Source organism: Rhineura floridana, chromosome 19 (genome assembly GCF_030035675.1).
Source record: "Rhineura floridana isolate rRhiFlo1 chromosome 19, rRhiFlo1.hap2, whole genome shotgun sequence".
NCBI lineage: Eukaryota > Metazoa > Chordata > Lepidosauria > Squamata > Rhineuridae > Rhineura > Rhineura floridana.
Window position 1 is genome coordinate 13,589,151 of NC_084498.1, and position 24,174 is coordinate 13,613,324.

The 24,174-nt window shown below is 40.8% G+C and overlaps 1 protein-coding gene across 3 annotated transcripts in view; it reads right to left on the bottom strand.

The window, feature by feature from the left end:
- Positions 1-7,176: 7,176 nt before the first annotated feature.
- Positions 7,177-24,174, bottom strand: part of STX2 (syntaxin 2) — a 37,654-nt gene continuing 20,656 nt past the window's right edge. Inside the window, exons 6-11 of one of the 3 annotated variants that reach the window (XR_009759665.1) lie at positions 21,919-22,027; positions 17,295-17,368; positions 16,902-17,039; positions 13,742-13,852; positions 8,891-9,111; positions 7,177-8,183 (exon numbers count right to left, since the gene is read on the bottom strand). Coding sequence is in view for 2 of the 3 variants with exons in the window: in XM_061602987.1 (XP_061458971.1) it covers positions 10,541-10,624; positions 13,742-13,852; positions 16,902-17,039; positions 17,295-17,368; positions 21,919-22,027 (516 nt within the window). In the remaining variant the exon portion in view is untranslated. Of the gene's footprint in view, positions 9,112-10,496; positions 10,625-13,741; positions 13,853-16,901; positions 17,040-17,294; positions 17,369-21,918; positions 22,028-24,174 lie in introns of all 3 variants that reach the window. The other 2 variants (XM_061602987.1, XM_061602988.1) reach the window with 2 other exon arrangements.

Sequence of the window (24,174 nt, forward strand, 5' to 3'; positions counted from 1 at the left end):
TTCTATGATTCTAACACTACATTTTCTTAAAGAAAATATCCTGTCATGTACAGTATGTGACAGTTTCACTACATCCAATCGGAATAAGCCTAGATATAACATTATATTATTGTTTTGTTTTGTTTTTTTGATTGGACTAACAAAAAAAAACCTTTTGATGTTTGTTTTTTTAAAAAACCCTTTGACACTTGTCAGATAATTGTTTTGGAGTTGCTCTTAAATATGGGCCTAGCCTCTCAGCTAAGCTTGCAGGTATTCCGAAGGGGCTAATTTTAAACACTGTCAGACAATTAATCTAGAACTGGTCTCAGTCTGGGCCTAGTTTATTAGCTGGAGCCTGTGAGGATGCAGGAAATGGCTAAGGTAGTGTTACCAACAAGATACTTGAAGAGAGACACTGCTTACAAGTGCCTGTACGCTAATGCTAGGAGCCTCTGAACCAAGATGGGAGAACTGGAGTGCTTGGTCTTAGAGAAAAGCATTGATATAGTGAGCATAACGGAGACCTGGTGGAATGGAGAAAACCAGTGGGATACGGTTATCCCTGGATATAAACTATATCGGAAGGACAGGGAAGGACGTATTGGTGGCGGAGTCGCTCTATACGTGAAAGAAGGCATTGAATCCAGCAAGCTCGAAACCCTAAAAGAGGCAGACTCCTCCACAGAATCGTTGTGGGTGGTGATACCGTGCCCCAGGAGGGATTTAATACTGGGAACGATTTATCGTCCCCCTGATCAAAATGCTCAGGGAGACCTGGAGATGAGATATGAAATTGAGGAAGCATCCAAACTAGGAAAGGTGGTAGTAATGGGTGACTTCAACTACCCAGACACAGACTGGCCGCATATGTGTTCCAGTCATGACAAAGAAGCAAAATTTCTAGATATTCTAAATGACTATTCCCTACACCAGTTGGTCATGGAACCGACCGGAGGGACGGCAACCCTGGACTTAATCCTCAGTGGGGACCGGGACCTGGTGCGAGATGTAAGTGTTGTCGAACTGATTGGGAGCAGTGACCATAGTGCTATTAAATTAAACATACATGTAAATGGCCAATTGCCTACAAAATCCAACACAGTCACATTTGACTTCAAAAGAGGAAACTTCACAAAAATGAGGGAATTGGTAAAAAGAAAGCTGAAAAACAAAGTCCAGAGGGTCACATCACTCGAAAATGCTTGGAAGTTGTTTAAAAACACTATATTAGAAGCACAACTGGAGTGCATACCGCAGATCAGAAAAGGTACCGCCAGGGCCAAGAAGATGCCAGCATGGTTAACGAGCAAAGTCAAGGAAGCTCTTAGAGGCAAAAAGTCTTCCTTCAGAAAATGAAAGTCTTGTCCGAATGAAGAAAATAAAAAAGAACACAAACTCTGGCAAAAGAAATGCAAGAAGACAATAAGGGATGGTAAAAAAGAATTTGAGGAGCACATTGCAAAGAACATAAAAACCAACAACAAAAAATTCTATAAATACATTCAAAGCAGGAGACCATCTAGGGAGGCGATTGGACCCTTGGATGATAAGGGAGTCAAAGGTGTACTAAAGAACGATAAGGAGATCGCAGAGAAGCTAAATGAATTCTTTGCATCTGTCTTCACAGTGGAAGATATAGGGCAGATCCCTGAACATTTGTAACATTTGCAGGAAGGCATTCTGAGGAACTGAGACAAATAGTGGTAACGAGAGAGGAAGTTCTAGGCTTAATGGACAATATAAAAACTGACAAATCACCGGGCCCGGATGGCATCCACCCAAGAGTTCTCAAAGAACTCAAATGTGAAATTGCTGATCTGCTAACTAAAATATGTAACTTGTCCCTCAGGTCCTCCTTCGTGCCTGAGGACTGGAAAGTGGCAAATGTAACGCCAATATTCAAAAAGGGATCCAGAGGGGATCCTGGAAAACTGGTAGAAAGTATTATTAAAGCTAGATTAACTAAGCACATAGAAGAACAAGCTTTGCTGAAGCAGAGCCAGCATGGCTTCTGCAAGGGAAAGTCCTGTCTCAGTAACCTATTAGAATTCTTTGAGAGTGTCAACAAGCATATAGAGAGGTGATCCAGTGGACATAGTGTACTTAGACTTTCAAAAAGCGTTTGACAAGGTACCTCACCAAAGACTTCTGAGGAAGCTTAGCAGTCATGGAATAAGAGGAGAGGTCCTCTTGTGGATAAGGAATTGGTTAAGAAGCAGAAAGCAGAGAGTAGAAATAAACGGACAGTTCTCCCAATGGAGGGCTGTAGAAACTGGAGTCCCTCAAGGATCGGTATTGGGACCTGTACTTTTCAACTTGTTCATTAACGACCTAGAATTAGGAGTGAGCAGTGAAGTGGCCAAGTTTGCTGACGACACTAAATTGTTCAGGGTTGTTAAAACAAAAAGGGATTGCGAAGAGCTCCAAAAAGACCTCTCCAAACTGAGTGAATGGGCGGAAAAATGGCAAATGCAATTCAATATAAACAAGTGTAAAATTATGCATATTGGAGCAAAAAATCTTAATTTCACATATACGCTCATGGGGTCTGAACTGGCGGTGACCAACCAGGAGAGAGACCTCGGGGTTGTAGTGGACAGCACGATGAAAATGTCGACCCAGTGTGCTGCAGCTGTGAAAAAGGCAAATTCCATGCTAGCGATAATTAGGAAAGGTATTGAAAATAAAACAGCCGATATCATAATGCCGTTGTATAAATCTATGGTGCGGCCGCATTTGGAATACTGTGTACAGTTCTGGTCGCCTCATCTCAAAAAGGATATTATAGAGTTGGAAAAGGTTCAGAAGAGGGCAACCAGAATAATCAAGGGGATGGAGCGACTCCCTTACGAGGAAAGGTTGCAGCATTTGGGGCTTTTTAGTTTAGAGAAAAGGCGGGTCAGAGGAGACATGATAGAAGTGTATAAAATTATGCATGGCATTGAGAAAGTGGAGAGAGAAAAGTTCTTCTCCCTCTCTCATAATACTAGAACTTGCGGACATTCAAAGAAGCTGAATGTTGGAAGATTCAGAACAGACAAAAGGAAGTACTTCTTTACTCAGCGCATGGTTAAACTATGGAATTTGCTCCCACAAGATGCAGTAATGGCCACCAGCTTGGATGGCTTTAAAAGAAGATTAGACAAATTCATGGAGGACAGGGCTATCAATGGCTACTAGCCATGATGGCTGTGCTCTGCCACCCTAGTCAGAGGCAGCATGCTTCTGAAAACCAGTTGCCGGAAGCCTCAGGAGGGGAGAGTGTTCATGCACTTGGGTCCTGCTTGCGGGCTTCCCCCAGGCACCTGGTTGGCCACTGTGAAAACAGGATGCTGGACTAGATGGGCCACTGGCCTGATCCAGCAGGCTCTTATGTTCTTAAGATTTTTTCCCTCCACACCTCAAATCCACCAAAATTGGACATTAATCCACTAGAAACCACATTTGATAACATTTTTGAATTATTGTGTGTATCACTGTTAGGAGGAATTGCTTCACAAGGTGGCTAATAGTATTTAAATTGTTAAAAAATGATCTGTGTGCTGTATTTTAATTTGTCCTGCTCAGAAAGATGATTGGTTGTCACCTCAAAACCTAAAGTTTTTTGCATTGCACTGTACCCTGGACACAGATGGAAAACAGTAAAGAAAAGTCATTCCTAAGTGCTGGTTATGCCCTTTCAGTTTTTGAATGAGATTGATGGTTTGGATATTTTGATTTTATGGTGTCTTGTTTGCTTCTAATATATTTGTTTCTGGATGAATTGGAAGAATAATGAAAATATTTGAAACCAAATAAAATTTGGCAAAAAAACCCAAATTGGAACTGGGGGGTGGTGTCACAAGATTTGCAGTGGCATGGAGCTGTCTTCTCCTTGAAGCACTGAGTGCCTGTGTGTGCCACAGTGCTAGAATTCCAGTATATAAATAAATCACATGTATGTTATGGATGAGAGCCAACTAAGTCATACTCAAAGTAGATCCATTGAAATCAATAATTTGATTTTAAAGGGTCTACTCTGAATATGACTTAGTTGTCTATCACCCTATGGGTGATATTCAATGAAGTCCTACTCAGAGTAGACCTGTTGGAAATAATGACCCCTATGCTAGTCATGTTAATTAACCTCAGTGGGTCTATTCTTAGTAGGACTAGCAATGAATACCACCTTCTATCAGGTGGGGAACCTGTGGCCCTCCAGATGTTGTTGGACTCCAGCTCCCATGAGTCCCTGCCAGTTTGGTCAAGGATGATGGGAGGTGTAGTCCAGCAGCATCAAGAGGTCCACAGTTAGCTACCTCAGTCTCTGCAGTGCCATCAACTTATATGCTTTGTAGAGAAAACATTAGCAAAAAGGACTGGGTCCCTGGCACCAAGGAACTTTCACTCTGAATTTTGATAGTTGGGAAGACAATGAAAAAACAAAGGCAACAAAACAGAAAGGGGCAATTTGCTATCTATGGTTTTTCAAAGCTCAACACTCCTCCTTCTTACAGTCCTTAAAAATATTTAATTTCATTTTGCCAGGGAGGAAAGTCAATGAAAGGGTTTAAGGGGCAGTTACTAGCAGTACAGAGTATGGGAGCAGTCACTTTGGTTATCTAGCCTAAACACTGCACTCTGGTTTTGTCAGGGAAGTTATGTAGTGGAGAAGCAGTGTTTGTTACACCAAAATCAAAACTCAGATGCTTTGAGTTATTTGTCACTGACAAGTCAAAAATTATACCTATTTGCTCTCCTGCTCTGAGCAATAACTTTTTGGTTCATTTGTGCCACTTCCTATTAAGGTTTATCCTGAGCACAGCATGAAGCCATATACAATGCTTTTCAAACAGCAAAACAAGTCAACTTACCGTTTCCATTTCCCCACCTTGACAAAGATGAGTTATGAATTTGCTAACTCCTGCACACCGGGACTATCTGCTTCTTTGATCAATTCTCAGGATTTATCTGTCTTCCTTTTCCTGCATCAGCTGTGTGAAACTGTGGGTGCTGTATATGATTCACCAAATTGGAAATCACATCTGATAGTTGTATAGACTGAGAAGGCAATCGTGGTACATGGCTTATGTTGCTTCACAGGTGCAGTGACCCGCTGCCCTGTCTGAGGACAGGTGCCATGGCTACATTTAGCAAGGTATACGAGTCACGAGGACATAGGAAAAGGGCATTTCAGCCAAGAGTGGGGCTGGAAATTTTGTAAACTTTCATTTTATTTTTTCATTTTTGTTCAAAGCAACAATTCCTGCTCCCTCCCCTTCCATTATTTGCTAAAAGCAGTAAATATCAATAAAGATCATCAGAGGGCAAAAGGCATTCCATTTTCTTCTTAAAAGGACACAAACCATAGCTGGGTGTGTCCTCCTGCCACTCTTGCACTCTGCATCTGTGTTGGAATTGCTTTTTAATGTTTTTAAACCTTTTTTAAAAATGTTTTCAATCTTTTAAAAAAAAATGTTTTGAAAGCTTTTAAAAAATGTTTTTAAAGATGTTTTGTTTTAATGCATTTTGAAGTCTGTTTTTATGACTTTTAAAGTGTTTTTAGTGTTTTTGTTTGCTGCCCTGGGCTCCTGCTGGGAGGAGGGGGGGATATAAATCAAATAACAAATAAGTAAAAATAAATTTATGTTATAGTAATAATTTAAGAATATACTCTTGGCCCTATGGAGCAAATGGTAGCAACCACTGCCATTTCAACTACCCGGCAACTGGAGGGAGAGGATTGATACAACCCTCTCCACCTTTCACATCTTCAGCAATTGCCCCAACTCTGCTTCCACCCTCACTAGCCTACAGAAACAGCCATCTTTTTAACCAACAAGTAGCTCTATTCATAGCCAAATACAGGAGCCTCTCAACTACCAGCATCTGAAGGTTACAGCTGTGTCAATGGAAGAAGGAACTCATGAAATGGAGACAGAAGTACCAAAGACGTGTAGTTCCAGGACAATAACAGCAACTTTCCAACATCATGAGGGCTAGAAGCTTGCTTTTTAAAAAATAAGTTTGCCACTGAGCCCACTGAATATTCCTAAAAAGTGTGGTGTTAAATCCATTCTAATGTACATCTAAGATGCCACCCTCATTGTCCTCCCCTTCAGTGGCCAATGCTTCATTCCAAAGATTGATAAAAGTCATATAACAAATGTTTTGTTTCAGTGTGCTTATTAGAACATCTGTTTTTCCATCTGATTAGTTATGTATGCATGTATGCCTTGAAGGAAAAGAGAAATGGTGGTTACACAGGGAATGGAATTTAAATATTTCAAAGAGAGAATTTGTATTGCAAAGTGTAGTGAGTAACCTACTCCTGATGTTCATGTTAAAAGCAGAAGATACCTAGAAAACCATTTCAAAATAAAAATAAAGATGATAACAATTAAGGCTGCCTGTTAATAACTTTCCTGGCAATGCTACAGGATGTCTTCATTCCCTTGCCCCCAATATTTAGAAAAATCTTATACTAGAATAAGCAAAACCAAAAACAACCCTTAACAATTGTTTTCAAGATCTCCCGTATCTTTTTGCAATTTGCACACAGAATTTGAACAAGCTGTAGCAGCAGTTCAGGAATGGTTTGAAGAATTCAAAACAATCCACAATGTTTTCTCCTATGCAAGCCCCATTGAAACAAGGTATTATTTGCTGCAGTGGGGCTTCTTGCAGAAGAGACTTCCCACTGCTGTGGATTTCCTCCCTCTTGTTGGTTTTTCCTACACGTTCCATGGGTCAAAAGGAAAAAAAAAAAGACATTAGGCCTCACAGTGAATGCCATCGCTCAAAAATGGTAAGTAGCAGGGCCTGATAGCAACAGAACTACTCACGCTACATTCCTGGGTTAGCTTGTTTTAAAGCATCAAGAAACTTATTTGGAATGTTACATTTACCAGCTTGCTGACTTTCAGGGTGAACGTTTTTCATAGAATATTTGTAATCCTTCAAGAATTTAGACATATCAGAAATAGCTGTGATTACAGATACCTTTTTAGGTCATTATATGTATACCAAACATTTTAAAATATTTCTTTCAAATATGTAAAAGTAAACTAGAGGTTATAAGATTAGAGGTTACATGAAAAAAAAAATTAACTACAAGGCAAAATATACCTGCAGTTGTACTTATATTTTTTAAAGCACAGAAAAATAAGCATCTCAAGGCCACGCTTTGTTTTTTTTTTATATAAAAAGGCACCCATTATAGTTTATTTCATTTCCAGCATAAATATCTACATTAATATATATTTAAACAATTGGAAATCAAAATACACTTCCAAATATTTACAGAGTAATAAACACAATACAAAAGATAACCAGCAACACAAAATTCAACTGTCTGGGTTACTTTGAAATGCTTAAAAGTTGCTAACAGATGGACACTTTGGCCCCAGATCCAGGGGTGGTTACGTGTGTTAGGTGTCATTCATTTCCGTGGGACTTCAGTGCAACCAATTTTCTTTGGTCTGAGGCTTTTGCCTTCACAAACACTTCATTCATGTTTTGGAAATGTAGAGGCAAATTCCCCAACAAAATCAGTGTTTATTTAAGTTCATTTTAAAAAAGAGAGAGAAAAAGATTACAAAGATGCTAGTTTCTCTTTATCATCTCCCACTCTTGAAGGACCAAACAGAAATAAAAAGAAACATTTTGATTTTTGCTCCTTGGTGAAAAGGAAAGTTTTATGAAATAAGGAAATCATGGTTCATTTGCACCACAGCCGATATTGTAATGCTGATCCGATCTGTGCACTGGAGTTCTTTACACAATCATGGATTAGAAGTATTTCAAGATTAAGTCAAGCTTTACGGCACTTGCATCTTTGCTCCATTATCACATTTTTACGGCAGCCATTTTCTCAGTTACTAGGCATTTTGAGCGCAGCCCACAAAATCAGTCTCAGACGCAGGCCTCACTAAAATTAATGAGAGTTGCACAAGAGAACAGAGCACGTACCCAGAGATCCTCTGCCGAACAAGGGCTCTGATGAATGTTTACAGCAGTCCCACCCACAAAAGCTACTCCATTTACTTCAATGCAAGTGGCTTAAGAAGCTTGCAAAGCTTCTCCCCTGCACTGCAGTGAATGGAGGAGCTTCCAAAGCATGCACTGCAGAATTTGTGGAGCTCTGGATCAGGTACAAGTGAGGACCTCTCTTTCATCTCAACCAATCTGGTGTCCTTTAACAAGCATTTTATATCAAAAAGCTGAAAGAAAGCACACACACATACACAGCTTAGTAAACTTCACAGTGGACTGGATTTCTTTTAAAAAGAATTTTTATGAAATGAGCGGAGGAAGGTTATTCATAACAGAATTTATGCTTTAAAAAGAAGCAGTTTATGAGGTCACTATTAAAGAGGCACTTCAATTTCTACTTCTGCCTTGATGTACTTGTTTGATATATATTGTGCACAAATTTTAACATTTATAGTTTAAGACTTTTTTAACCGTTAATCCTGGCGATGAGAGAAAGCCACATTACATCTCAATCTTAATCACATTTACTTCAAAGTAAATTCAATTATTGCAGTGGAACTCACCTCCAAAATAAGTGAGTTTAGGACTGCAGTCAAAACAGTTATTCAGAAAATGTGGCTGATTTAATTTTAAACAAGATTGTTATGTTAAGAAGATGAATTAATAATGGAGAAAACAAAGCCAAATTTCAAAAGCTCAATGTTTCTGGGCAAAAATAAACAAATAAATCCTCTAATCCCACAGTAGTAACACTGATGTATCAAAAGTTGAAATTAATCTCTAAAATAGTTAGCGCAGAAAAGATTTAGCAGCTTTTAAGATAACAACTCCATAAGGTAGGCTGTCTGGTTTTTTCTTGTTTGGAGAAAGAAAAAACAACCATGGTTACAATTTTGGTTCTGATTTGCTGGTATAAAATGTAAGTGCTACTGACCATTTAAACAGTTAGCGACCAGCCAATCTTGAAAAAGAAAATCTCATTATGGCAAGAGAAGGTGTCTTTACAAGAACTAGGTCATTTTAGTTTCCCTGAACATGCGATTCAGAAGATCCCAAATGCTTGGAATATGCTGGTCACTACAAGAAGGTCGCCGCTAGGACAATTCCAAGGATTACAAGGATTACAGTTACACAAATTATTATGAACATCAATTTCTGCAAAGAGAGGAAAAACTGTGATTAGCTTATACCCCAACAGATTAAAAAATGCAGAGATGCAAGAAATTAACATATGTACCTCCATACCTAACCATAACTACCTGGAAGTAAGAAATTTCAGTGGTAATCACATCCAGTGAAAACTAAAGTCAAGGGACTTTATAAACTCAAAGATTTGATTAAATAACATGGGAAACAGGAACATTAGTTTTGTTGGTGTAGGAGCATCGAACATTTGGGGTTACACAGAACAGTATTTAACAGGTATGGGGAACTTTGGACCCTCCAAATGTTGCTGAACTATAACGCCCATCAGCCCCAGCAACCATGGTCAATGGCCAGGGGTGATGGAAGTTGTGGTTCAGCAACATCTGGAGGGCCAAAGGTTCCCCACACCTGATTGAACAGAATGGAATGGTGGACAGTTATTACTGCCATTTCTTTTCTCTCTTTTTTTGGTAGGCACCAGCATTCAAGATACTTCCCAGAAATATCAGAGATTGGGGTTGTTAGAGAGCAAGAGATAACTCAGACTGGGTTTTGTCTTAAATTTTGATTTGGGAGGGGTCAACAGAGGCAAAAAGGGAAGAAGCAACTATACAGAGGGGACAAATATGCAACTATACATACAGCTTAGGCTTTGTTCTGTTGTGGTGAGGACCAAGGGCTAACATTAAGGGCTTTATGGAAGCCTTCACAGGGAATGGGGCATAGCTCAGTGGCAGAGTGCATGTCCCAGGTTTAATCTCTGGCTTCTCCAGGTACAAGGATCAGGTAGCAGATGATTGAAAAAAGTCTACCTGAGACTCTGGGAAGTCAAAGTAAACAGTACTAAGCTAGATAATCATATGGTCTGATGAGGTATAAGGCAGCTTCCTGTGGAAGAGGCAGGTTTTGAGGCAGGACACAGCATATAATTCTCAATTATTGCCCAGTATTGATTCTTACAAAAGAAAGAAAACAGCTTCATCCTGGTTATCAAATATACAATATATACAGACCAAGAAAAGATTACCGACTGTAGTACTGATCCAAAATCTCTCTTCATCCCATCACTACATATTGATGAAGAAATCTGTGTAATCCCCAAAGCTTGCATATTTGTACACCGATACAAAAAACTAGTCAAGCAGAACAGATCTAATCCCACCAGGTATCACTCCATCAAAGTCTGTTGTAAGAGGTGCACAATATAAACAAGTTCAGCAGCTAGCCACTAGGTGTGTCAGTTCTCACAATATACATGATTTCTACTCTGAACACATTTAAGGGCCTACGTAGCTGTTGAATGTAATCCACTAGTTTGGGGTACTGCAACACTTCGTGTATCACTGACGAACACAGGTTAGCACGGAAGGCAAAGTTAGTTGATTAGTACTTACTGCACAAAAGCAAAGTGAGGCTGCATGCTGGAGGTATCGAAGTATCACTTAACCCCGACAGACAAGCCAATGATTAGAGCAAGGACAGCAAGCAGCACCAGCACTACAATGAGAATTATCCACTTTTTCTGCCAAAGGAAAGCAAGGTGATTGTTTAAATTTTGCAAAATGTAGTGAAAGCTTTATTTTAGAAATGTCAAGTGCCATTCTACCACCTCATCTGAAAAATCAATATGCTGTAAAGCAAGGTTAGGGAGCCTTCAGGCTTGCAGGATCTACTTTGTTTTTTACTAGAACTCTCAAGGTCTACCCACTAGAGAAAGGGTGGAGAACCTCCACACCATCAGCCAGATTTCGCTTGCCAGGAGTTCACATTTGGCCTCTCAAGTCATTTCTCCCAAACCACATCCAGCTGCTGCACACCTGATGTCACATGTTGGGCAGGCAGAGACGCAGATGCCAATGGACAAGCAGGAGCCTTAAAGGGTGCAAAGGAAAGCAGGCTTGGCCCCGGTGACCATCAGCTGACAGGCAGTATCGTCACAGACCTCTGGATTGGCTGGGCAAGGATCTCCTGCTGGATCTGCTACAGAAAACAGGCTTCAGCTGGCAAACCTTCTGCACGTCTTGCATGGTGCTTTCAAGTCCCAACCAGGAGTTCAAAGCGCCCAATCATCTGGCTTTATTTTGACATCAGGTTGGCAGCCTGGCCAACGTGTCAAAGTTGGCTTGAGATGCTAGGATCCGAAAAGGATCTGGCCTACAGAGTCAAAAAGGTTCTGCACCCTTGCAATTAAGTCAGGTGCAAAACGCTTGGGAGTTGTTTACAAACACAGTATTAGAAGCACAATGGGCATGTATACCGCAGATTAGGAAAGGTACCACCAGAACCAAGAAGATGCCGGTGTGGTTAACAAGCAGAGTCAGAGAAGCTATTAGATGCAAGAAGGCTTCCTGTAAAAAGGGAAGCCTTGTCTGAATGAGAATAAAAAGCAACCCAAATTCTGGCAAAAAATAATGCAGGAAGACAATAAGGAATGCTAAAAAAGAATTTGAGGAGCACATTGCTAAGAACATGAAAACTAACAACAAAAGAATTATTTAAATGAATTCAAAGCAGGAGGCCGTCTAAGGAGGTGGCTGGACGCCTGGGTTGACAAGGAAGTCAAAGGAGTGCTAAAGCAGGATATTATTTATAGCCTACCCTTCCTCCCAGAAGGAGCCATAGTGCCTGGGGCAGAGCTATATGCAAAAATCCTGGCCCCAGGGGATAGAGCCAATGACGTGCAGAACCTTCTAAGCCACCCTCCAGGAAGGGCTGCAACTCAATGGTAGAGCAACTGTTTTGCTTGCAGAAAGCCCCAGCTTCAACCCCTGGCATCTCCAGGTAGGGCTGGAGAGACCCCCGTGTGAAACCCTGGAGAGCAGAGAGCTGCTGCCTCATGATCTGACTCAGTAAAAGGCAGCTTCCCAAGAAATTGCATATCCATACACAAATCTGCATTCAATTTACTTAGACAGCAATTTGTTGTTGCTATTGTTACAATTGGGACTCAGAAAGCCTTGCCAATCTATTGTAAATCAATCAGCAACCCATCAGTAGTTTGGTGCGATAAATAAAGAAGAAAAGGGGTGTGTGTCTGGGAGGGCTTTAGTGGCATACATTAAGCCCCATGCACTAACTCTCCCGCGTTTTAGCCAAATCATCCTCCCATAAGCCTTCCAAAAATAGTAGCTGGGGGCTCTTTTCTGCCCTCTCTGTCCCAGTAATTCAAGCACTGCCACAGATCCATCTTTTCCCCACCCTTGATTCAGAAACTGGCTGTTTGACTAAAGGTAAAGGTGTCCCTCCACTTATAGTGCGAGTCGTTTCTGACTCTTAGGGTGACGTCTTGCGACATTTACTAGGCAGACCATATATATGAGGTGGGATTGCCAGTTCCGTCCACAGCCTTTCTTTACCCCCCAGCATATGCCGGGCACTCATTTTATCGACCACGGATGGATGGAAGGCTGAGTGGACCTCGACCCCTTTTACCAGAGATTTGACTTCCTCCTTCCATTGGAATCGAACTCTGGCTGTGAGCAGAGCTTTGGCTGCGTTACCGCCGCTTACCACTCTGCGCCACGGAGTAGCGGACTAGAACGAAGTCTAGAACGAAGGAAACCCGAGTTCACATTCCTAGCCTTGAAACTCACTTGTGGCCTTGGGCATGTCACCATTTCAGATTCATCTCTCTCACAAAATTGTGACAATAAAAGGAAGTACCTCCATGTATTCCACAGCAAGGGCCCCAAAGTGGGAAATAGAACGCATACAGTTCTTCCCAGACCAGAAATGGGTTAAGAATTTGGAAGTCAGCTGCAGGCACTTGCTAGTCCCAGCTGCCCTTACCCAAATGACAATTTCACAAAATGATGGTTTTCCACACTAGAGAGCCGCAGGAGAAAACAAGACTATCCAACACTCATTTGACAAAGAGGAAGGGTGATAGTTCAGCTGCTGAGATTCTGCCTTGTATGCAGAAGATCCCAGATTCAATCCTGGTATCTCCAGGTAGGGCTGCCTGAAATCCTGGAGAGTCGCTGCCAGTCAGGGTAGACAATACTGAACTAAAGTAAAAGAAAAACTAGCTTATTATGTTCCCAGCGGTTCATCTGTGGGGCTGTGCAGAGGAACCAGACCCAAACAATAACACCATTTCAAGTCTGATGCAAGGGAATTCAACATGGCATTTAAAATCAACACTATCCAATTATATTAGGTCAGCTTAACTTCAATGAGTCTACTTGGATACAACCCAAAGTGTATAAAACACAGGGTGGTATTCAATGCTAGTTCTATGCAAAGTGGACCATTAATGTCAGTGGGCATGACTAATACAGGTTCATTAATTTCAATGGGTCTACCTTGAGTAGGGCTTCATTAAATACCACCCATAAAAACAAATGTTTGGAGACAAAAAAGGAGAAGCACCCCCCCCCTTTCTACAAGGCAGCAATGACGGAAACACACACGCAAAAACATGTTTTTCAAATTAAACTTGGTCATTTATTGGGCCACAAAGATATCAAATAATTCTCTGTGGAGTTCTGCTAGGGAGGTTTGTGGGATTGCTCCAGAGAAAGGAGCCCTGTAGCAACCTTGTTTCTTGCACGTCAGGACAAAATACAACGAAATGTCTATAAATGCATTAAGCAATAGCTGACAAAAGCAAGCTTTATTCTCCGACAGAAAAACTTACCCTGCGCGCCTTGCTTTGATATTTAACAGCTTTTTTGGTCTCTTCTTTTGCATGTTCTACATAATCAGCCGCATTCATCACATTTTTCTCTATGCTGTTGACCATTTCGCCCTTAAAGTTAAAACAAGAACATACAGCAGAAGCAGAGCTTTACTTCACCACTGTTGGGATTTTCTAGAATCCTTTGAATGATCCAGAACAGGAAAGAAACATACTGAAACTATTTTAGGACAAAGATTATGTGAAGATGACTGACTTTTATTATGGCATTCACATTTTAAAGAAAAATGGCACCTTTACTTTTTTTTAATGTTTAGACATCAGGAAATCACATCAGTAAAAGTAGGCAGATGGAAAAATATTGAACACAGAAAGCAAAGTACAAAAATGAGATATGCCTTGATTACCTTGCTTAGGACTGGCATTCTAACATGGGTGTGTCCAAACTGTTATCTTTTGCGTGGTCTGTCTACCAGAAAATGCCCCTTATCCACAGCCCTGTCCTGGAATCTTTTTTTAAAAAAGATCTGCCACATGTGTCACAGTTAATAAGCTTTAAACCCGCAACTCCTTAACAGAGAAGAGCAAGGAACCAGCTTATATCCCCTACATATTAAATTAATTTCTCCCTCTCTCAGCGACACCAGATTGCTCTCTAGGGCAATGCGTCCCTAGAGGTAGGGCTCCCAGAGAAGCTATGCAATTAAAGCTCTTTATTCTGCTATCCTGCAACTCTGTGCAATCCCATCTCAGCATTGCAAAACCACTCTCAGGTATGACTGCCTCTCTCATCCTTGCCTGCCTGCCTTTCCTCCCGGGACCTGAGAACAACCCTGATCTGCAACCCACCTTTTCTGTGCAACAGCCTCCCTCACAGTGAATCAGCCAAAAACAAGTATGCTGGGTCCAAACTTGTTATTGTGAGGGGGGTCTGTAGACAAGCTTGCTAATGAGATGAACATGCTCTTTGCTACCATTCACACATGATGTCCCTTGGGTAATCCAGATTGCACCTCCCACCTGGCATCAGATATTTAGCATGATGTGCTGGGTCAGAGGCTCACTTTATTGGGTCAATCAGATACTGGGCCAGTGCCACACAGTTGAATGGGCTGCACAGTGTTTGCACGTCAGTGCACCCTTCTAAGTCACTATGCTTCTGTGAGAAAGCACCCTTAAAAAAGGCAAACATGGACCCATACAATTCTTACAAAGACACTTTTTCACATGAAAAACATATGCTGCTTAAGTGCATCCAAGAGACACACTACACAACCCTAGATGAGAGCTCCAGAGACATCCTGCCTGCTGGCACAGCAGAAAGAAACAGCAGCAGGGACAGCATGGGCTATTCTGTCTTCTACGTCCCCCATATAGTAGTCCACTGGGAAATTCTCCTGGAACTACCCATACTAAAATGAACTGGGGAACTGAAGAGAATTTTGCAGTGGATTGGGCAACATGCTAATCAACTTCCCTCAAACATTCATGGGCTGATCTTGCTGGTTCAATGTGAGGGGGCCAGGCTGGGGGGGCATGGGATACCCCTGGATGAATCTGCTTTTATGAGATTTCAGTTAGAATGCCAGTATATAATTACTATAACAGGTTTGATGAACTAACTTGGAGAATGATGTATGGAAAAAGATGGGAATATTGTGGGAGGCGTGTTACCTGTGCAGTTCTGTCCGACAGCAGGTATTACCAGCAGCAATAAACAGCAAAGTGTTAAAAAGATGATAATGTAACATTCATTTCTGCACTGTTAAAAGCCTCCAATAGGAATCTAGTCAACTTGTAAGCTACAGAACCCACCCCAAATGCATACTAAATGGAGATTCAATTAACTTTTTTTTAACCATATGCCACAATCTAGGTAAGAAAATAGCATAATGCAAAATTTAAAAAAAACTGAATGCAATAGTGTATATGATCTCAAGGCAAAGCCAAGCAATTTTGAATATCTGGACTATAACGCAGGGCATTTGCATTAATCTCCTTAAACGTACCATATGCTGGACATGGTTGAGAAATGCATTACAGTTTCAAAACATTATTTCATTGTTTAAATAAGTGAAGTAACTGATGTGTGTTAAGGAAGTGGTCATTCATTTTCCAGTTTTTTGGAGTCTGAGTGAACATGGAAAGCCCTTAAAACAACACAAGCTGAAAAGTTTGTTAAAATTAGAGTTATGTCCAAATCAGCCTATTATCTATTTGTAACCCTTACAACAATCCTGTAATGTTAATTAGTGTTATTATCCCCCCATGTTAAAGATGGGGGACACTGAGGCTGAATGAGAGCGTGGCTTGCCTAAGTGTACCAAGTTAATTCATGGCAGAGGTGACATTTGAACCAGGGACTTCTGAATTTATAGCTTAGGTTCTTTAACTTCTAAGCTAATGGGGTTTCTTAAGAGTGACACCAGCTTGCTTAGGATCGTGATACAACAGGTGTCCTGTTTTCCATTTGGTTTTGTGGGATACATTTTCCCCCCAATATACATGTTAAGTTCTTGCAATGATTTCTTATGAAAAGTAACTTGATAACTTTTGCTGAGCACTATTTAGTATAAGATTATGAGAATGGATTAGACCAGTGTTTCTCAACTAGGGGTGTGTGACCCCCCAGGGCATGAATGTTTCCAAAAAATATGTACAATATAATTTTAAAAAATCATATTAAAATACAGAAGTATGAAATGTTATGTTCTGAAGGTGAGAAGATCCAACGCAGCTTATTACGTGATCTGCAGCTCATCGCGCGTGTGAGCAGTATGGCATTATTAGGGGAGCCACATCTGGAAGGGGGAGTGGAATTTTTATGTTAGCTAAAAGGAGCATGGGTTAAAAAAGGTTGAGAAACACTGCATTAGACTTTATTGCATTTTGTACTCACCATCCCATTTCATCTCTGTGTTGTTTATATCTATAGTGCCCTATAGGAAGGGTTTTTCTCCGAAATACGTGAGGCCTGGAGTAAATATTTCTAGCACCTGGAATCCCGCCCCCTTTGGTTTATCACCACCCTACAGGCCAAGCCCAAGTGCCACATGTGGCCAACCTAAGTAATTGACCCAATGTTGTCCCAACCTGAAGACTTCAAACATTTAATAAAATACTACACTGCAATCAATAGAGTTATATTTAGGTCACGTACCTGAACCTCAACAAGCATTGCCATGTCCATAAACATTTCATGCAACTCTTGTATACTGGATTCCAGTTTTATAATATCTTTGTGACGTGACTCAATTTCATCGAGAGCTTCTCTAGTAATTTTGGTGTCTAAAATAATCTTTGGGGAAGATGAGGAGGGGAAAAGACCAAAATCAATATGCAACTGATTTTTTTTTAAATTAAAAATTGGAGAATATATCACACACACACACACACACACACACACAGAGAGAGAGAGAGAGAGAGAGAGAGAGAGAGAGAGAACAAGTCTATGGGCAGGACTTTTTAATTCTACAATTACCATACCATGTTTTCATTCTAGCCCAAAAGAAATATTACACATACAAGGGCAACAAAGACTTGAAATACATACATCAGAAGTGAAAATAGAAAGATTGCCACTTTCCAACATTTCTTCCAGTTCTTCATCAGAAGTGTTTTTCCCAGCTAGTAAGAAATTACAGACATTCATTTATTACATGCTGCAAAATAACTACTTTGCTCAAAAGCTGAAAAGGAGTGTCTGCCTCTCACAAAAAATAAATGATAGTGTGAAGAGATGATTCATCTACTTGGCTAGAAAAGCAACAGACATATGCTTAGCATTTAAGTGGACAGCTTCTGCTACAGCTTTGCTAACTATCATTGTTGTCACATATTTATGTAAAATATATCACTTTCCTTAAGTGCTCAGAGCTCTTATATTATTCAGTAATACTTTCAAAAGAGCTGGAGAAACTGTGGTCCTCCAAATCTTGTTGAACTGCTAGTCCCATCATCCCTGACCGCTGGCCATGCTGGCTGGGGTTCATGGGAGTTGAAGTCCAACAACATCAGGAGGACCACTGGTTTTCCAGTCCTGCTGTAAGGCTTACTGAGATAATGTAATTGCTCTGAGCACTTAAGGAAATGGATATATAAATGTCTTTGGCTTATTTCATTATTGTTACCTGTTTCGTAAGGGATGGTGGTCTCTCATGAAATCAATATGGTTAGCTTTAGAGGAACTCTTGTAAAGCAGAAATGAATGTGACCATTAAACACATTTTATAAACATGAATCCAACTGAGTTGTACTTAGAGTTGACCCACTGAGATTAATAGACCTAAGTTAGACATGTCCTTTAATTTCAATTGGTCTACTCTGAATATGACTAAAATTAGATACCACTCTAGGTTACTTAGTTTATTTTAAATGAAAACTAAACCAAAAAAGGAAAAGAATTATCCCCAAATTACAGATAAATTGAGATAAGATTGAGAAGAGCTTGGATTTAGGTAAGCCACTATCCAATGCCTGCATCTGACATGGACTACTTAACTGGATCCAAGGCCACACAGTTCAATGGCTCTTTTCAAAGTGCAGAAAATGTAGGAGGCAGCCATGGCAATTATTTAAAAGCACGGGCAACACAAGAGCATTGACTGGCTGTAAACGTGGTTCTTGGGGAGCTAATGCAACTTTGGGAGTTCCACAAGGGACCAAAAGCAGGCTTTAATTATTTAAAGACAAAAATAACATTTCACACACATGTTCATTCTTTGACCTGGTCCGGGAAGTAACTGTTGTGGTGGGCAGCCATCAGCTCCAGGTTCTTCTTTTTGAGGGCCCCTCCCAAATGGAATTCCTTGCCCAGGATGGCTCATCTGGCCAACTTATTCTTATCGTTTAAGATAATGATTAAAGGCACCCTTTTTAGGAAGTGTACTGGCAGCCATTTCAGCACCAGTGCTATTGTTTCTGTGACATGTTTTATTTTTTTTTTTTTTCAATAATTTTTATTCAAATTTTCATAAAACATACAAGACAAAATCATAAAACATTCAAAGACAAAAAACAAAATCAAAAATAGTTAAGCAAAAAAATAAAAAAATAAAAATAAAAATAAAAATAAAAAATAAAGAGTAAAATATTGACTTCCCATTTGTCAAAGATCAGATCAGTTATAAGTCTATAATATATAACAATCCTGTCTCTTAAGTCATATTATAAAATCACTTTCCTCCAATAGTTATCTTACTTAATCATCAAATCTCATAAACATTACTTTATTCTTTCCACAAAAAGTCAAAGAGAGGTTTCAATTCTTTAAGAAATATATCTATCAATTTTTTTTTCCAGATAAGCATATCGATTAACCCATCTCATTACTAATTATGATAATCTTATTGTCATAACCATAGTCAAAATAAACATTTCAATTAATCCATCACATCAGAATCTGTTAGGTTCAGTAATTTCAGTAGCCATTGTTCTATTATCCCTATTAGTTCCATTTTCCATCTTCCATCTTCAGTAGTCTTGTTAAGTCCAGTAATTTCAGTATCCAATCTTCCATTATCAGTATTCCATAATAATCTTGCTGTCAAAGCCATAGTCATATAGTAAGAGTCTGATGGGAATTACCTCTATCCCAAATATTTTCTTGCCATCCATTCTGAATAGGTTGCTGAAATACTGCTGTAAAATCATATCTCTGTTCTTTTTTTCAAAATACACTGGGTCATCTCTTGAAAGTTTTTCCATTGTCACATGGCTGCAGTTAATTCCATAGATTTCCTCTATATTGGGCTCCATCACATCATTCCAGTCCAGAAGATTATCCATGCCATTGATAACTTTATCTCTAGAATCTTCATTAATTTCTTCAGAGATAACATTGAGTTCCAAACAATAGATTTTATTTCTAAAGTCCATAGACTCCAAATCTTTTTCCTGTTCCACGTTTGTTCCAATCTCCGGGGTCTCCTCTCTCACAGGGACCCCTGTTCCAGTCTCCAGGGTCTCCTCTCTCACAGGGACCCCTGTTCCAGTCTCCAGGGTCTCCTCTCTCACAAGGACCCCTATGTCTTCAATCTCCTGTGTCTCCAAACAATAGATTTTATTTCTAAAGTCCATAGACTCCAAATCTTTTTCCTGTTCCACGTTTGTTCCAATCTCCGGGGTCTCCTCTCTCACAGGGACCCCTTCCAGGGTCACCTCTCTCACAGGGACCCCTATATCTTTAATCTCCTGCGTCATTTTACTCAATTCAATTTTCAGCTCCTTACAACCCTGTCGCAGGTTTTGTTTCGTTATCTCAATCTCATCCATTATTTTCTGAAACATAGTTATTTCCAGATTCTCAGCCACTTTCTTAATTGCCATTTTAAAAGAAAAATATAGGAAAACCACTTCTTATTTCAGCAACAATTGGGTTAATACTCCAAACTTGGTGACATCACAGTATAAACAGAGCAGACAGCCTTATCTCTCCATAGTTAAGTAAACAAAATGCAGTTCCCAGGATCGAAACAATTAATGGCAGTCGTCAGAAAACAGATTCGTCAAAATAAAATAAAATAAAATAGACCAAAAAGAGAGTAGTCTCAGACAATATAATATTCTTCAAAATAAAAATCTGGAATAGAAATCCCTCTTCTGTGTATATCTTTAGAATGCAAATCCAGGACAGCTTTTTGCAACAAAAACAGAGATAAGCTATTAATTAGTGCGTAGCAGAGAGAAGTTATGGCTCCCCAGTGAGATGTCAAAAACCGATCAATCTGGCAAATCTCTTTTAAACAGCAACAATTTAAGTCAAGTAAAAGAAAAATATAGAAAGAAGGGTGCTTGCCTGTTAGTGCGTTCTCTCTTAAAAGATAAGGTGAACGTTCGCTTTATCAGATAGAGCTTGCTGTTGAAAATCCGTCCCACCTTCGTCGGCTGGACCTCGTCCCATAAATTAATGAGATCTGGTCGTCCCAACAAAAATAGGCTTTGAGGTTAATCTCTTCGTTTCTCCCTACCCGGGAGAAGTTTAATCAGTCAAAAAAAAAAGAAAAAACTGACTGATATATCTGAATAAGCTTCTTTTGAGGCAGGAGCCCGTCTCAAAAGCAGGCACAGGCTAAGTCACCCTTCCCGGAAGTCTTTCTGTGACATGTTTTAAATGCAACATGCCTTGTACTGAAATTTTTTGCTGCTAGTTTTAAAGCCCAGTCCCGTTTTACAGCCCAGGTCAACAAGGCAACTTACTCTCAGGTAAGCAAATAAAGGAATGCAGGCTTAGATTGCTTTATAAATGTAGGTTTAGTTCAGGGGCGGGGAACCCGTAGCCCTCCAATTCCCATCAGCTCCACCCAGCATGGCCAATGGGCAGGGATGATGGGAGTTGATGTCCAGCAACATCCAGAGGGCTACAGGTTCCCCATCTCTGGTTTAAATTATTTCTGTGAGCTGCTAAGACAACCTGACTGGCTATTGAGCAGTACAATTTCAGAAAATCACATACTGCATATATATTTAGTGTCAGGCATGCCAGCAGAACCTCCCACATCTCAACAGTAACTAAGGAGGAATAATCCTGGAAAGACTATATTCTCAGGAAAAAAACTGTTGTCTATTTAGAACTTCTTCTGCATCTCCCTCTGGAGGAAAAAACTTGGAACATCGTCACCAATTACCGGGGGCCAGAGGAGACTGCTACGCACACACATACAAACTTAATTATATTACAATTCAAATCCACACAAAAGTGTAAATCATGTTGGGAGCCAACCTTGGCTTATGAGTGGGGTCTAAATAACGAATAATGTTCAGCTCTCCCTCCACAGAGAGCTCCTGAATAAACAGTAAGTCCCAGGATGGGGAATCTGTGGTCCTCCAGACCTTGTTGGACTCCAAATCCCATCAGCTCGAGCCAGCATGGCCAATGGTCAGGGATAAAGGCAGTTGTAGTCCAACAAATTCTGGAGGGCCACAGGCTTCCCACTCCTGTAGTAAGTAGTTCGTTTTCCTAACTGCAAGCATCTTACTTTGCATTGCCTGGCACTGGGAAAGAGATGGGTTCCAGCACTAGGTAACAATCCAATAATCATCCAGATTATTTAGGGAGATTAGCACAGTTATGCCTAGATCAAGGAAGTAGTACTTAACAACTCCATTCCCCTCCCACAAACATGATTGCAAAACAGTCGTTTTGTAGAGCAGAAAAAATAATTAAGGGGATCACTAACTTATTTCCAACTGCCGCCGTATTTGATCCTTGGTGCGTTCCCGAAAGCACGTCTGAGTTGTATTATAGGCTGTCATGACCTCCACAAACTTCCGGGTCAACACCGAATGCTGGGATTAGAAGAAAATAAATTTTGCAAAGTTACCTTTGGACTCATTTTTATACGTAGCTTTTTTAAACCAGAGAATTTTTGAAACTGGTAACACAACTCTCATCCGTGAAAAGAAGCCCTACTACACACAGCACCTAAGTTTTAACAATAACATTTGCTAGAACAAAATGTGGCGATGGCCACTACCTTAGAAGGCTTTAAAAGGGAATTAGGACAACTATATGGAGAATGAGGCTATCGGTGGCTACGTACAATCTCCAGGATCAGAGGCAGCATCCCTCCAAATACCAGTTGGTGAACAACAGCAGGAGAATCTATCGTGCTTTATGTCCTGCTTGCGGCCTTACTGGAGGCAACTGGTTGGCCACTGAGAGTGAAAAGGATGTCAGACTAGGTACAGTCTTTGGTGTGATCCAGCAGGGCTGTTATGCCCTTTATTGAGACACCAGACATGTTGCTTACCCCCATGTTAATACGAATGTGCTCCACACCACCAATAAAACAAAGCTACAGAGGCATGCTCTTCATGAGGGTTGGGGAACCTCAGACATGGGAAACAAACATGGCCCTCCAGACCTCTCTATATGCCCCCCCCCGAGTCTCCCCAGGCCACACAGCCACGCCCCTCACTGGCCTTGCTCTACATCTTCCTGGAGTGCTTGTTTCTGACTAGAAGGCGTCTTTGAACGATGATAATGATTCTTACTTGCTAGGATGAAGGACAGAGAGGAGTGTGTATGTGTGTAAATGCCTGAATTTCATACGGGTGGGATATAACCTCCTGTACAAAGGTAAGAGTCACATTCACATTCCTTACACGGCTTGGGACCACAATACCTGATGGAACGCCTCTCCCGACATGAACCCACCTGTACACTATGCTCAGCATCAAAGGTCCTCCTCCAGGTGCCTACTCCGAGATAAGCTCGTAGGATGGCAACAAGGGAGAGGGCCTTCTCAGTGGTGGCCCCCAAATTATGGAATGACCTCTATGACGAGGTGCGCCTGGCGCCAACACTGTTATCTTTTCGGTGCCAGATCAAGACTTCCCTCTTCTCCCAGGCATTTTTAACAGCATTTGAATAGCACTTTTTTAATTTGCCTATCGGTTTTTATGGGTTTTAATTTGGTATGGTTTTAAACACTTGTTTTTAATGTTTTTAATTGGTGTAAACCACCCAAAGAGCTTCGGCTATGAGGTGGTATATAAATGCAATAAATAAAACAATAATAATAATAATTGCCCTACCTACTTTAGCCTCTGGTTTACCTCCAGCCACCACCCCGGAGGTTTGCCTACAAGGAAATGCAGCCCTTGGGCTGAAAAAGATTTCTCACCCCTGCTCTATACTGTGCAATTAAATGTCAGTGCTGGAGGAATGTCTTCACATGCTTATGGAGAACTGATCCATAAATGGGTATTAGCCACCAAGAGCTAAATAGAAGCTCTATGTACAGAGGCAGTGCACCTCTGGACACCAGATGCTAGGGACCAACAAAACAGAAGGGCACAATCTGGCCCATTTGTGAGCTTCCCAGGAACATCTGGCAGGCCGCTACCAGAAACAAGGATGTCAAACGAGATGGACCCTCAAGCCTGACCCAGCAGGACTTCTTCTTCCGGTCAACCAGGCATCCCTACACAACACACAGTGGTCCCGCGGGGCTACGCTTCCCCTCCCCCTTTTTTTGGTAATCTGCTTGACTTCAGGCACAGGATTCGACTCTGTCATATCAGCAAACATCCCTATGCCATTCTGGATGTTCCAAAGCAGTGGCAGGAGAGGAAAGACAAGAGAAGTATATTTCTTCTCCCCGCCCCACCCCAAATGCGTGCAGATCTCATGTGTACAGCTCTCTGCAGGGGAATGGAAGCATTGCTCCCTTCTGGAGAAAGACCCTTAACAATGGAGAAAGGGCGAGTTACCCAACACTTCGTCTCTTGCCGCTGTTCTCGAATATCTCAAATGTCTCCATACTCACATCCCATGTTTGTCTTAGGAAGCACCTTTGCCACATTCATGTCCGCAATCACTTAGAAGGAGAAGATAAAGTCCTTTTGCTAAAAGGACCACCATGGCTGCCCTTCCCCACCCCCATTTAGGGGCATATCTGCAGCAATAGCGGCCAGCAGAGGGGGCGCAT